Source organism: Eptesicus fuscus, chromosome 17 (genome assembly GCF_027574615.1).
Source record: "Eptesicus fuscus isolate TK198812 chromosome 17, DD_ASM_mEF_20220401, whole genome shotgun sequence".
NCBI lineage: Eukaryota > Metazoa > Chordata > Mammalia > Chiroptera > Vespertilionidae > Eptesicus > Eptesicus fuscus.
In genome coordinates this window covers 41,424,507-41,438,362 of record NC_072489.1, presented here as the reverse complement: position 1 = coordinate 41,438,362, position 13,856 = coordinate 41,424,507, and the positions used below count along the sequence as shown (strand labels likewise).

General features: G+C 39.5%; 1 protein-coding gene across 1 annotated transcript in view; it reads left to right on the top strand.

Moving 5' to 3' along the window:
• The window catches only part of HPSE2 (heparanase 2 (inactive)), a 538,739-nt gene that overhangs the window by 340,312 nt on the left and 184,571 nt on the right, over nucleotides 1–13,856 (top strand). Inside the window, exon 6 of the mRNA XM_008144163.3 lies at nucleotides 13,430–13,477. Within this exon, the coding sequence (XP_008142385.1) occupies nucleotides 13,430–13,477 (48 nt within the window). The remainder of the gene's footprint in view (nucleotides 1–13,429; nucleotides 13,478–13,856) is intronic.

Genomic DNA, 13,856 nt, shown 5'->3' with positions numbered 1-13,856 from the left:
TTTTAGGATAAAGTTACTATTTCCTTTTCATATGGACATTTTAAATGTTTTAATTGTTAATGTTAAGCTCTTTTAATTTACTTGGAGTTTATTGCTATATCTGCTATAGAGTAGGGACCTAATCTATTTTTTGGTGATGCAATAGTATCAAGAAGCAGACATTCATTGAAAGCATTTTAACTAAGACAGTTAAACAGATGGAAGACTGTCAACAGATTAAGCAGAGTAAGGAAATGGCAACCCAGAGAATGTGGACTCTGAATAAAGATAGCTAATCTGCCTAGCACAGTGGTTGGCAAACTCATTAGTCAACAGAGCCAAATATCAACAGTACAACGATTGAAATTTCTTTTGAGAGCCAAATTTTTTAAACTTAAACTTCTTCTAACGCCACTTCTTCAAAATAGACTCGCCCAGGCCGTGGTATTTTGTGGAAGAGCCACACTCAAGGGGCCAAAGAGCCGCATGTGGCTCGCGAGCCACAGTTTGCCGACCACGGGCCTAGCAGATAGGCTCTGAGTCAGGAGGGGGTTAATGAGAAAGGGGGACCAAGTCAAGGGGTTTATATGAAAGTCTGTCTGCAGAGTGACTACAACCAGAGCTCATCTCTTCCTCCATCATTTTAAGTGCCCTACCCTGCCCATATAGAGCAAAAACAGCTCAGTATATTATCTCCAAGCAAATGCCAAACCAAAGCTTAAGAACCCTCACCAAAGAAACTGAAGGAATCGCCAGGGGATGAACCTAGTATGTTAAGATGGAGTTGCTCTTGCATAATAAATAAAACAGTTAATAAAGCATTGTGGGATACCCATGCCAAAGGCTGTCTGTGCATTCCCCCTCCTTCCTCTCTAAAGTGAAATGGATTGGTCAACAGACTCTGCCTTAAAAACAGACATCCCAGTGAAAAGAGAGGCTTATCTAAAAGCCCACATACTCAATAGCTGAGAAAAAGCTGTACCTGCTACTAAGAAGAGTCTACTTAGTCCCAATTTTTAAATATGAATTGATAGCCAAAGATCACAAGGAAACTGGTAACATGGAAGAGAAAAACCAAGATAAATAAATTTAAAACTTGACACAAGAAGATTATAACTCAGGATCAGAACTTTAAAAATAAAAACTGGAATTAGTATTCTTATAAAGATATAATAAGATATTGTACTTCTAGAGTAAAAACTTATTTCTATGAAAAAAGGTACAATTAGAACAATAAGAAATTTTAAAAACTAAATATGTAATTGCTGAAATTATGTCCAATAAAGGTTAGACAATGGTTTATTAGATACAACACTGAAAGTATCTATACTAATAAAAGGGTAATATGCTAATTAGACTGGGAGACCTTCTGGATGTCCCTCCGGACAAAGCCATGGTGGTGGGGCCAAGGCAGAGGCAGTTAGGGGCGATCAGGCCAGGAGGGGAGGGCAGTTGGGGGTAATCAGGCTGGCGGGGGGCGGGGAGGCAGTTGGAGGCAAGCAGGCCGGCAGTGGGGGCCAATTGGGGGCGAGCAAGTTGGCGGGGGGGCAGTTGGGGGCGAGCAGGCCGGCAGTGGGGGGAAGTTGGGGGTGATCAGGCCGGCGGGGGGGGGGGGCAGTTAAAGGTAAGCAGGCTGGTGGGGAGGCAGTTGGGGGTGATCAGGCCAGTGCGGGGGGGAGGGGCAGTTGGGGGTGAGCAGGCCGGCAGGTGGGGGCAGTTGGGGGTGAGAAGGCCAGCGGGGGGGCCAGTTGGGGGCTAGAAGGCCGGCAAGGCGGGGGAGGGCAGTTGGGGGCGAGGAGGCCGCCAGGCAGAGTGGTTAGGGGCGATTAGGCAGGCAGGCAGGTAAGTGGTTAGGAGCCAGTGGTCCCGGATTTTGAGAGGGATGTCGGACTGCGGGTGTGGGATCGGGCCTAAACTGGCAGTCAGACATCCCCCAAGGGGTCCCAGATTGGAGAGGGTGCAGACCAGGCTAAGGGACACTCCCCCCACCCCCCCCCCCGTGTACAAATTTTGTGCACTGGGCCATTAGTAAATGATAAAAGAAAATATTGATTCATTGGACTTTTACAGAATTAATAACTTTTGTGCATTGAATGACATCATCAAGAATGTGAACTGGCACACAGAATGGGAGAAAATATTTTCAATTCATGTAAGTGATAAGGGATTTGTATACAGAATATATATAAAGAACTCTTTGAATGGGCAGGCTGGGAGAGGTCAATGGGGGGAAAGGGGACATATGTAATACTTTCAACAATAAAGATTTTTTAAAAATGAACTCTTACTACTCAACAATAAAAAAGATAACCTATTTTTTAAAATGAGCAAAAGGGAATTGAGTAGACATTTCTCCAAAGAATATAAATGTATGGCCATTAAGCACATGAATAGATGTCCAATATCATTAGTTATTAGGGAAACATAAATAAAAATAATGAGATTTCACTTCCCATTCACTAGGACGGCTAAAATAAAAAGACATACAAGAACAAATATTGGAGAGGATGTGAAGAAATTGAAACCCTCATACACTGCTGGTGGGAATATAATATGGTGCAACAGCTTTAGAAAACTCTGGCAATTACTCAAAAAATTAAACATCGAGTTACCATATGATTCAGCAATTCCACTTCTAGGTATATACCCACGGTAAATAAAAAAATCCACATAAAACCTGTATATAAATATTCATAGTGACATTTTCGTAATTGCCAAAAAGTAGAAACAGCCCAAATGTCCAAACAGCCCAAATGTCCATTAACTGATGAATGGATATATAAAATGTGGTATATTCATACAGTGGATATACATATACATTCATTGTCTTTTTAATTGACAATAAAAAGAAATGAAACACCAATACATGTTACAACATGGATGAACCTTGAAAACATAATGTTAACTGAAAGAAGGCTAAATATTGCATGATTCCCTTTATATGAAATGTCCAGAATAGGCAAATCTATAGGGACAAAAAGTAGATTAGTAGTTGCTTAGGGCTGATGGAGAGTGAACTGCTCATAGATAGGGATTTCTTTTTGAAATTAAACATTCTAGAGTTAGATTATATTGATGGTTGCACACCTCTTCAAATATGATTAAAAAACTGTTCAATTTTACACTTAAATTGGTTGATTATATGGTATTAAATTATATCTTCCAAATGCTTTTAAAAGAAAAAAAGTCTACTAAAATATTGGAAGATAAAAATAAAGGAAATCACCCATACACAGAGTTTAGATAGAGTTAGAAAATTTGAAATAAAATATTATAGATATAGAGGATTAATTCAGGACACCCAACAGCTGGCTCATAGGAGATCCAGACCCAGAAACAAGGAAAAAAATTATGGCTACAGAAAGGAATAAAAACTTTATCGCCCTTTATAATGTAACAGTAGAGGAACAGTTGACAGAAAATAGATGGTAGAAATGAAGAGAAGAAAGACATATAAAGCTGATGTCCTCATGTAATATATGTGGAGTCAGAAAATACTGTCTAAATCATTGAAATAACAGAGAGATGAAGAGGAGGCCCAAGAAACCAAGTACATGGAGTTAACTCTTGGTTAGGATGACTTATGGTAGCATTTCCTTAAATGTGCTCTGGAGAACATCAGTTCTGCAGGTTATTAACATTATGTGGAGGTGGGGAAAATAAAAGGTTCCATGGTCAAGTAAGTTTGAGAAATAGTGGAATACACAGATTTACCGAAACACTTTCCAGAACCTTTAATACATTAGTTTACATTATGAATCTCCAAGACGGGGATGTAGCATGCAGAATTTCTTAAGTTTATTTGACCAGAGTCTTATTTTCAGAGACCATCTTGAAGAACTGGTGTTTCACTAACATGTTTGGACCACATTGAGTTGGAATGTGCGCCCTGCTTTAAGTGAGGGATGGCAGTAGAGCAGATAACAACAAAACAATTACAGTTTGGAGAACTCAGACCTGGGCCACGTCAATAGCCTAGTTACTGTTTTGTTTTTTTTCCTTCCACTCTTGTCCTCTCCAATCTATTCACCACTCAGTTGTGAGAAAGTCTTTTATAAACATAATTCACATGATGTTAGTCACTGCTAAAGACCCTAATGACTTTTTATTGCTCTTATAACAAAATTAAATCTCCTTACCATGTCTGACAAGGCTCTACAACGAATGCTTTGCTGCTGCTCAGTTCTTTACTCTTATCTTCTCCAGCTTTCCCTTTTCCTTACTTCATTCAGGCCTCACTGGCCCTGTTCGTGCTAAGCTTCTCTTTATTTGGCGGGCCTTCAAATATGCTCTTTTGGGAAATAATCTTCCTCACTTACTTTCTCCCATTTTTCCCTCTCTTTACTTTTCTTCAAAACCCTATTTTCTCCTCCAAGAATGGCCTATTCTAACAGATGCTGCTAATACCAGATCCTGTCAAAGGTGTGGTCATGATCCCCCTGCATTAAAAGCACCTAGAGAGCTTCTTAAAAATACAGCATGATTCTTAGACTTCAGCCCAGACCTACCAAAACAGACTGTATGGACATAGGGCATAGATATTGGCATTTTGAACATGGACCCCAAGAGATTCTTTGTACATCAAAGTTTGAGAACCATTGTCCTCTAATAGAGGCAGATCAGGTTTTATTATCTTTATTTTACAGATCAAAGAATGGAGGTGCTTGCATTTATTGAGTGCCAACAGTATACCAGGCAGTACCCCTGTCCCTTCATGTTTGTTATCTCGTTAATCTTCACAAAATCTTTGGGAAGTAGTTGCTGTTCTCTCTATTTGAAATGGTTCAGGGAGGTTAAACAGCGTACCCAAGGTCACATGGCAAATAAGCTGTGGAGCCAGGTCTTAAATTAGGTATCTGACCCCTGAGCCCATGTGGTGCTGTTTTCCTGAATGAAGATCCTTGAACAAAGCCACACAGCTTAGCATGCTAGAAAAATAAAATCCTTCTTCATCTTAGTTCCACAGTGTTCACTCTCTTAGATGCAGCTTTATTCCAGGACTTGAGCTTTTGGAAAGTTTGCTTTTTGGTGTGAAATTCATCATAACATCTTGATGCATTTTTCCTCTTCCTATCAGTCTCCACTGCCAGGGCAAATCATATCAGGTCAGTTATCCTTCTTTGCTTGCATCCAAGTCTTTAAGATTTCCTCAGCAGTGTTTTAGACTGTCAAGACATGTCTGTCAAAATATTCCCCTAACCAGCACCTTCCAGCTCCAGCTATAGCCTTCCAGTTCCATTTCAGCATCTTCTCTCATCATCCCCCACATCCCTGCCATTTGTCTTCCTCCTAATCAAACCTATTTTGTCCTTTATGCATTATTGTCTCATATCTGCCTCCATTTAATTCCTGACACTGTCCTATGTAGCCTTTCTCCCAAACTCCACCGCCCATTAGCAGCAAATAGATTTCATGTTGGGGGCCAGTTCCAGGTAAAAGTGGCTGGAACCCTGACTTGAGAAGGATTCTTAGGCCAATTCTGAGATTAACGAGAGAGTATTGAAATCTATTATTAATATCTACCGTGGGCTCAGGAAAAGGGAGCAGCGCCACACATATCACAAATTTGCCATCTCTGTATGATTTAAACAAGTGCTTTAGAATCAGAACTGCATTTGAATCATGGCTTTGCAACTTATTACTTGGGTGATCTTGAGCAGTTTTTTCATCTATGAAGCAAAAGTGATAATATCAATCTTATAGGGTTTTACATTACATAAACTACTTACCAAGTGTTTGTCAATCAGTAATTTTAGCTAACTTATTTTTTCCTTTCTTCATTCAGGAGCCTCCTTAAATTAAACCTGATGGGTATAACTTATTGGCAAGAGAGACTGATTAAAGAGTTTCAACCCATCTCTAGACTCTGTATATTTACAGCTCTATAAATCTATACATTTAATGGAATTCTTAGCTAGAAGGGAAGTCTATCAGCCTACTGCCAGTATACAACCTATAATAATAAAAGCATAATATGGTAATTAGACCAGACGTCCTTCCGGACGACCTTCCGGATGAAGCCAGGGCTGTGGGGACCGAAGCAGAGGAGGTGGCTACTACGGCAGCAGGGGCCAAGGCAGAAGCCCCTTGCACGAATTTCATGCATTGGGCCTCTAGTTATATATAAATAGAGGTAGAGAGAGAAAAGGAAGGGGGGAGCCAGGGAAAAGGAAGGGAGGCTTGAAAGGAGGGAAAGAGAAAAAAAGAAAGTTGTCAATATCTTATTTGTTCAATGCAGTACCTAGTATAGCTCAATATATAATTAGCCATGGAAAAGTAACTGGCTTTGGACCAAATGGAAGATGCCTGGTTTGCTGTAACTCAAAATGAATAATTTTCTCACATGTTTTTCCTAGTTTTATGTATGGAATGGCTGTTAAATCATATTCATGTTAGGTATATAACCAAAGATTTTCTTTTTAGACAAGGGAAGAAAGATCAGGCTGCCCAGTCTCACTGAAGTTTGTACTCTAAATTTAGACATTCAGTTTTCTGTGAAGGATTTATCTTTCTTCCTGGGAGAAAAATTTAGAATCCAGTTTTTAGGGTTGCACTTGTGGTCCAGAAGTAGAAATCAAAACCCCAAAGACCATGAATAAAGATGTGCCTTATTATAAGAGAGAGCTGTGATATGCCCTGGGAGAGAAGGCTCAACAATATTTCAGATACGTCATATGTGCAGGTGGATAACAAAGGAAAGAAATTCTCCCAGATTTGAGGTCTCTTGGGAGAGGAAAGGAACTCTCACAATGAAAGGGGATATATATATATATATATATATATATATATATATACACACACACACACACACACACACACACATATATATATATATATACACACACACACACATATATATATATTTTTTTTTTTTTCTATAGCAGCACATTGGTTCCAATGGGAAAGACTCCCCAATACTGTAAGGTCTGCCTGGCACTGGCCAATTTCCTTTCATACAGGTTCCTGCCCCTTCTGTCTCTTATCCTTTTTTTTGCACAATTTGATGTCAGCATGAGCATAGACAGCTTCTGTTCCCTGAATTAATCATCCAGAATTTCTGTCTTCATAATTCAGGTATGGAGACATCCAACCTTGGAAAACCAAGATCTTTCTCTCTTGTCGTTATTCACATCCTGGGTCATCTTTTACTTGTACATTCATAGACCTAAATCTAGGGATTAGAATGGAAGTAGATGGTGGAAAATCCTTGGATAATACTGACCTTAAATGAAATTTCACTTTCCCAGTGGTATTTTACTTCTGACAGCACTAGTCTGTGTGCATGTTATTCCACCTCTAATATTACTGTGGCTGAACATTCTGCAGCTGTGTTGAAGTTATTCATTTATGTGGTTTGGGCCACTTTCTGAGAAACAGGCAGAACTAGAGAGCAGAAGAATCCATCAATGCTAGATTTGAACAAAGAAAATTATCTTTTTGGACTTGTCATCCACATTGCCAGCATAGATCTAAAAACACCAGAAACTGATATAATATTGTATGCCAACCATACTTTAACAAAATGGTCCAGAGACATGGGAGCATGGGACAGACTGACAGATCTCAGAGGGAAGGGGGGCAGGAAGAGATTAACCAAAGAACTTATATGCATAGCCCATGGACACAGACAATAGTGTCCTGAAGGCCTGGGGTGGAGTGGGAACAGGTGGAGAGGAGCAAAGGAGGGAAAATGGGGGATATCTCTAATACTCTCAACAATGAAAATATTTTTTTTTTAAAAAAGCAGAGTATAGAAACAATATAATTGCAGGGTAGATAGAAAGCCATAATTCTAAGGGAAGGAGAATGGGGATGGGGAGAATTCTTCAAAACCCTTTGACTATAATATTCATTCCTTGAAGTTTTATCTAATCAGTTATCTTTATGTGTTATTTCTGTGGTTGATTTTTGTATTTCTAGAGTTTTTAAAATAACATTTGAGGATGTCTGAAAACAAAACATTTGCTCCATTTGAAATGAGTTTTTTACAAACATTTCAAAAAACAAGGGTATGTTTGGTCATTCTGGTAGTATTTGGAAGTGCATATTTTGCTTGACATTATTTGAAAATTAGATTTTTTTTCTCCTTGAAATAAGTGCAGAAATGCTTCCATATGTTTGAAGTTGGTCTATTATTTTGCTATGATGGAAAAAAGAAAAGATATAGTTTATAGCAATTTTCATGTGAACACATATCATAATGATGTTTTCTCAAAGTTAGCAAAACAGCTTTTCTATTACTTCAGTATACTACTAAAGTGAAGAAGATAATATCATTTGTTTTAAAATGTTAAGCTGTGATTGAAATATTTAAAAAATATAATGAAACTAAACTACATTTTTACTATTTTGATTTCTTATACAAAATAAGATATTAAATGAGTATTTGACTTTAATTTTTTAAAATAGCCACAAATTCCTATTAAAATGCTTTGGCTTTTTCATATACTTATTTTTTTCTTGTAATAAATTCTTATATGCAAATTAAAAATGTTCTTTTTCTGGTCCATAGATCTACTTACTAATTTCTGAGCTAGGAATGTTTTAATCATTGCAACTTTTATGGTGTATTTTAATAAATGGTACATCAAATAAATGTCCCTTCATTATTCTAATTTTTTAGGATTTTCTTTGCTTCTTCAGATGAATGTTAGAATGATTTTATAAAGTTTCAAAAATATCTGCTGGCATTTTTTATTAGAATTTTATTAAACCCATAAATTAGTTTAAGAATAATAATTGATTTTCCTGTCCAGGATCATGGTAGGTCTTTTTCTATATTCAATTTTAAAATATTGCTCTGTAAACTATATAATATTCTATATATGGGTCCATTAATTTATAATTTTTGATCTTATAGATTTTCTTTGAGCAGTGTGGGGAAAAAACATTAGCATCACTTTAAATGTTCCTAACTCTAGTTTACTCATTCTTTTTATAATGCTGCATTTGGAAGGGTATTTAAGGACTTAATGATCAAGCTATAGTAGAACAAATTATTTAATGCATACGAGTATCTTCATATTATAGTACCATAAAGAACCATTTTCTAACTTCCAAAATGCCAAATTAGATGTATTCTTTATTGTCTGTCCAAAGCCTTTTAGCCAAACAAGTCATTGATAATTAAATTTTTCCTCCTCTAATTTTCTGTGAATGCGTAACTTACCATCTATAACTATTTACTTTAAGTTCTCTGAGACAGAGCCAGAAGGATTGTAATGTGTTCACCAATATCAGCCTCAAAAGTCTGTTCCTTGGTTGCCCATATGAGCAAAAACATTACTGCAATTAAAAGTTCAGGGTCCAGCCCTAGCCGGTTTGGCTCAGTGTTAGAGCGTCAGCCTGGGGATTGAAGGGTACTGGGTTCGATTTCAGTCAAGGGCACATGCCTGGGTTGCGGGCTCAGCCCTCTGGTGTGCAAGAGGCAGCTAACCAATGATTCTCTCTATTCATTGATGTTTCTATCTCTCTATCTCTCTCCCTTCCTCTTTGAAATCAATAAAAATACGTTTTTTAAAAAATGTTCAGGGTCCAGTTACCAGCGAGGAGAGTGGTTGGGGGGCTGGCTGAAAAAGGTGAAGGATTAAGAAGTACAAATTAATAGTTACAAAATAGTCAAGAGGATGTGAAGTACAGCATAGGGAATATAGTCAATAATATCATAATAACTATGTATGGTACCAGATGGGTACTAGAAATGTCAGAGGAACATTTTATAAAGTGTATTATTATATGACTACTATGCTGTACACCTGAAACTAATATAAAATCATATTGAGGCCCTGGCCAGGAGCTCAGTTGATTAGAGCGTCATGCCATACACCAAGGTCTCAGGTTCGGTCCCGGTCAAGGCACATATAAGAATCAACCAATGAATGCATAAATAAGGGGAACAACAAATAAGTGTTCCTGTGTGTGTGTGTGTGTGTGTGTGTGTGTGCCTCTCTCCCCCTCAAATCAGTTAAAAAAATCACACTGAATGTTATTGAAAAATAATAAAAAATTTTAAACTTTGAGGTACTCTCTCTCCCCCACTTAAACACACCTGTCAGGTCCTCTTAGATGCTCTACCTGTGTTTCTCAATTGTGTCTTTTCTTCATTCTCACGTTTCAAAGTCTCCCAACTCCTACATTCATCTCCTGTCAATTCGTCCACACCTATACCTATAACCTTTACAATAAGCAAAGTGAGCTTCCTAAAACTCATATCTGATCCTGACACTCCCTCTCTTGTTTAAACACAGGGTAAATCCAACAAATATATATGAAAATTGAGCTAGCTGTATTTTATGATTAATATGTTGAGTTCTAGTGATACAAAGATAAATAGGACATAGAAGTGTACCTAGTTGTTACATGATAAAGGCCAGACACTCTAGCATCACAGGCTTGTCTGACCTCCTGCCACTCCCTTACCTGACATCCGGCCACACTGGACTCCTGAGAACACACTCACCTTGGCTCTTCCTTGCTTTTGCTCAAGCTGTTCTATGCCTCCCTCTTCATGGCAAAATCCTGCCCTTTTTTCAATGCCAGATGCTATGTCATGTGTGATGTGAAGCTTTTCTCAATGCTTATCCCTCTTCTAACACCATAGAAGGTAGAGCTAACTGCTCCCTTGACTGCTGTCTCATAACAGTTAGTTTGTACCACTAGTGCACACACAGAGACTCTGATAGCTAATTATCTCAGTGTCTGTCTTCTTGACTTTATTGAGGTTGCCTTATAGCAGAGGCCATGAGTCAGTCACTTTTTGATACCTGCTTTAGCGCCTTGTCTTACAAACAGGCATGGAAATGCTAAAGTCTGTGAGAGGAAGCCAGCAGGCAAAGAAAATACGCAGGCCTTTTTGCCTTTTCTGATAAATATGGTAGTATTTTCTCAAGGCAAAATTTAACTTATCTTTTTGCATCTAAAAGTTATACTGCACTTCTTGGCCTCAGTGAAAACAGCTTGGAGGCAGCATAGGATCCTAGAAAGAAGGTAGAATTTGAAATCAGAGAACCTGGGTTTAGTAATGAGCTCTATGAATTTGAGCAAGTACATAACCTCTATGAGACTCAGCCACCTCCACTATAAATTAGGAATATCTGCCTACTCAGGTTGTTTTCAGGGTTATGAGAAGTTATGCACATGCAAAGCTGAAAAAAATTTTACAGTGAGAAAGCACTATAAATGTCAGTGTTATTTTCATTATGGTTATTTTTATATGTAAATGGAGACAGCTTTATATAAAATAGTATTTCTATTTCAGAGATTTTAGAAATTATTTTGGAGAAGTAAAGCTCATATAAATATATTTTATTTCTTTTTAAAAAATGATACTTAGCCCTAGCCAGTTTGGCTCACTGGATAGAGCATCTGCCTGTGGACCGAAGGGTCCTGGGTTCGATTCTGGTCAAGGGCATGGTACCTGGGTTGCAGACTCCTCCCTGGCCCAGGGCCCTGGGAGGGGTTCATGCAGGAGGCAACCAATTGATGTATTTCTCTCACATCGATATTTCTCTCTGTCTTTCCCTCTCTCTAAAAATCAAAGGAAGAATATCCTTGGGTGAGGATTTTTTAAAAAAAAAGATACTTATATCTAAGTTTGTCTACGTTTTCTAATTTTTAAAATATCCTTGGGAGGGGTGTAAAATTTTATCTCCCCCTCTTTATTTTTGGATGATCCTACTTATAAGATTATTATCAGGTCTCCACTGCTTAGAATTTGTATGTGGCAGGGACAGTATTTGATATGCTAATCTGTTTTTATTCTCCCTGTATTTTTTCCAGTTTTCCCCACTCTATTCAAGCAGGTAGCTGATTCTATGCATATTGATTTAGAAAGAGCACTTGGCAGGGTGGAAAAGAGAATTCTCCACCCCTCTTCCTCCTCCCGCTTCTCTCCTCCCCTCTCCTCTCCCTATCCCAGTCCCTGTCTCCTTCCTCTCATTCCTCTTCATCTTCTTTTATAAACTTCACTCTAATGCTAAGTAGTAGTCCTGGTATCCTCTCTCTACCTCTCTTCTAGACCTATAGAAACCCAGTCCTCTTCTACCATCATGGCAAAGCAGAAGCTCTATTTGGACAAAGCACAACCCCTTTGCTTATGTGTATACCTGGCAGGGTTATGCTGGGGTAGAGCAGGAATAGGGCCTTCCTGAAAAATACCATCTCCCTTCCTAGTAGAAGAGTTCTTTAGTTATGAAGTCCTGATCGAAAATAGTTTCTGTCTGAAGAAAAGTTCTTCAGGGTCTCGGGATTGAAAGGCATATCTCCCAGCCCATCATGGGAGTATATTAGATAGTGCTTTATACTTGTACTAGAGGCCTAATGCATGAAATTCGTGCACGGTGGCGGGGGGTGGTCCTTCAGCCCGGCCTGCACCCTCTCCAATCTGGGACCCCTTGGGGGATGTCCGACTGCCTAAAACGGCAGTCGGACATCCCTCTCAAAATCCGGGACTGCTGGCTCCTAAGCGCTTACCTGCCTGCCTGCCTGATCGCCCCTAACCACTCTGCCTGCCGGCCTGCTCATCCCCAACTGCCCTCCCCTGCCGGCCTGATTGCCCACAACTGCCCTTCCCTGCCAGGACCTGATGCCCCAAACTGCCCTCCCCTGCTGGCCTGATGGCCCCCACCTGCCCTCCCCTGCCGGCCTGATGGCCTCCAACTGCCCTCCCCTGCTGGCCTGCTCGCCCCCAACTGGCCCTCCCTGCCAGCCTGATCACCCCCAAATGCCCTCCCCTGCCAGGCTGATTGCCCCCAACTGCCCTCCCCTGTTGGCCTGATCGCCCACAACTGCCCTCCCCTGCTGCGACCCGCCTCCTCCGCGTGAGGCAGCGGAGACACTTGGACCAGCCTCCACCGCGCCATGCACAGCCACGGGACCCTCAGGCCCCACCTCCACTGTGAGCGTGGCCATCTTATGATGGCCATCTTGTAACGATGTGAGGGCGTGACACCACCTAGGCTATTATTAGTATAGATAAGTAAATTTGGTTTCCCTATGCTCCCTTCAAAAGGAGAGGTCTGAGGTTTTTAAGAGGCATCGATTGTGTTCTGATTCTTGGGAAATGTCATCCTTTATTTTCTAGAAAATCTCAAGAGTCTTTAGAGAATACAAAATGGGGCAGATAAGTTTTGATCATCGTGAGAGTGATGTGGGAGCTGTCAGACATGGGCTTGGGAAGACAGACATAGGCATAATGTCCTAATTGGGTCTTGAGTTCCAGATGGTAAGGATGTGTGGAAAACTGAAAGTAGAGTTACCTTTACCTTCTGTACAGTTTAACTTCAATAGCTGTTGGATAGGCCGTGTTTATAAAAGGGCTGTGGACACACTCAGAAAGCATAGCTGCCCAGGCATTGGCCTAATTTATGTATGTCTCAGCTTATTTCATTTTAACTCTGTAGATATGGTTTGCTTCAAGTTGAAATATCTTTGTTATTTTTCTTCCTTACAGATTCATGAAGGTGGCAGGAAGCACAGTGGATGCAGTTACCTGGCAACAGTAGGTATTCACCATTTTTGCTCTTATTATCAGCTGCTGTGAAATGAAAGATACTAGTTGTCATGAAGTTTATATCTGACATTTAATAAACTATTCTTCATCCTCCAAGAAAAAAAGTTAAAACTAACCCCAAAGCTGTTCTTATGACACATACTATCTCATAATAATACAATTTTACAAAAAACAGCAACACTGACACATTTGGGAAAGCTCGGCTATTATGCACACCTTTAAATCAATCTGTCATCAGTGAGCAGGTGATGGAAATTTGAACATGCCAACATTTCCCCATAAGCTTTTCCTTAGGAATAAATTTCCTTAACAGAGGAAATATTGTTAATTACTCAATATATCATATGAAAATAGAAATGCTTCATTA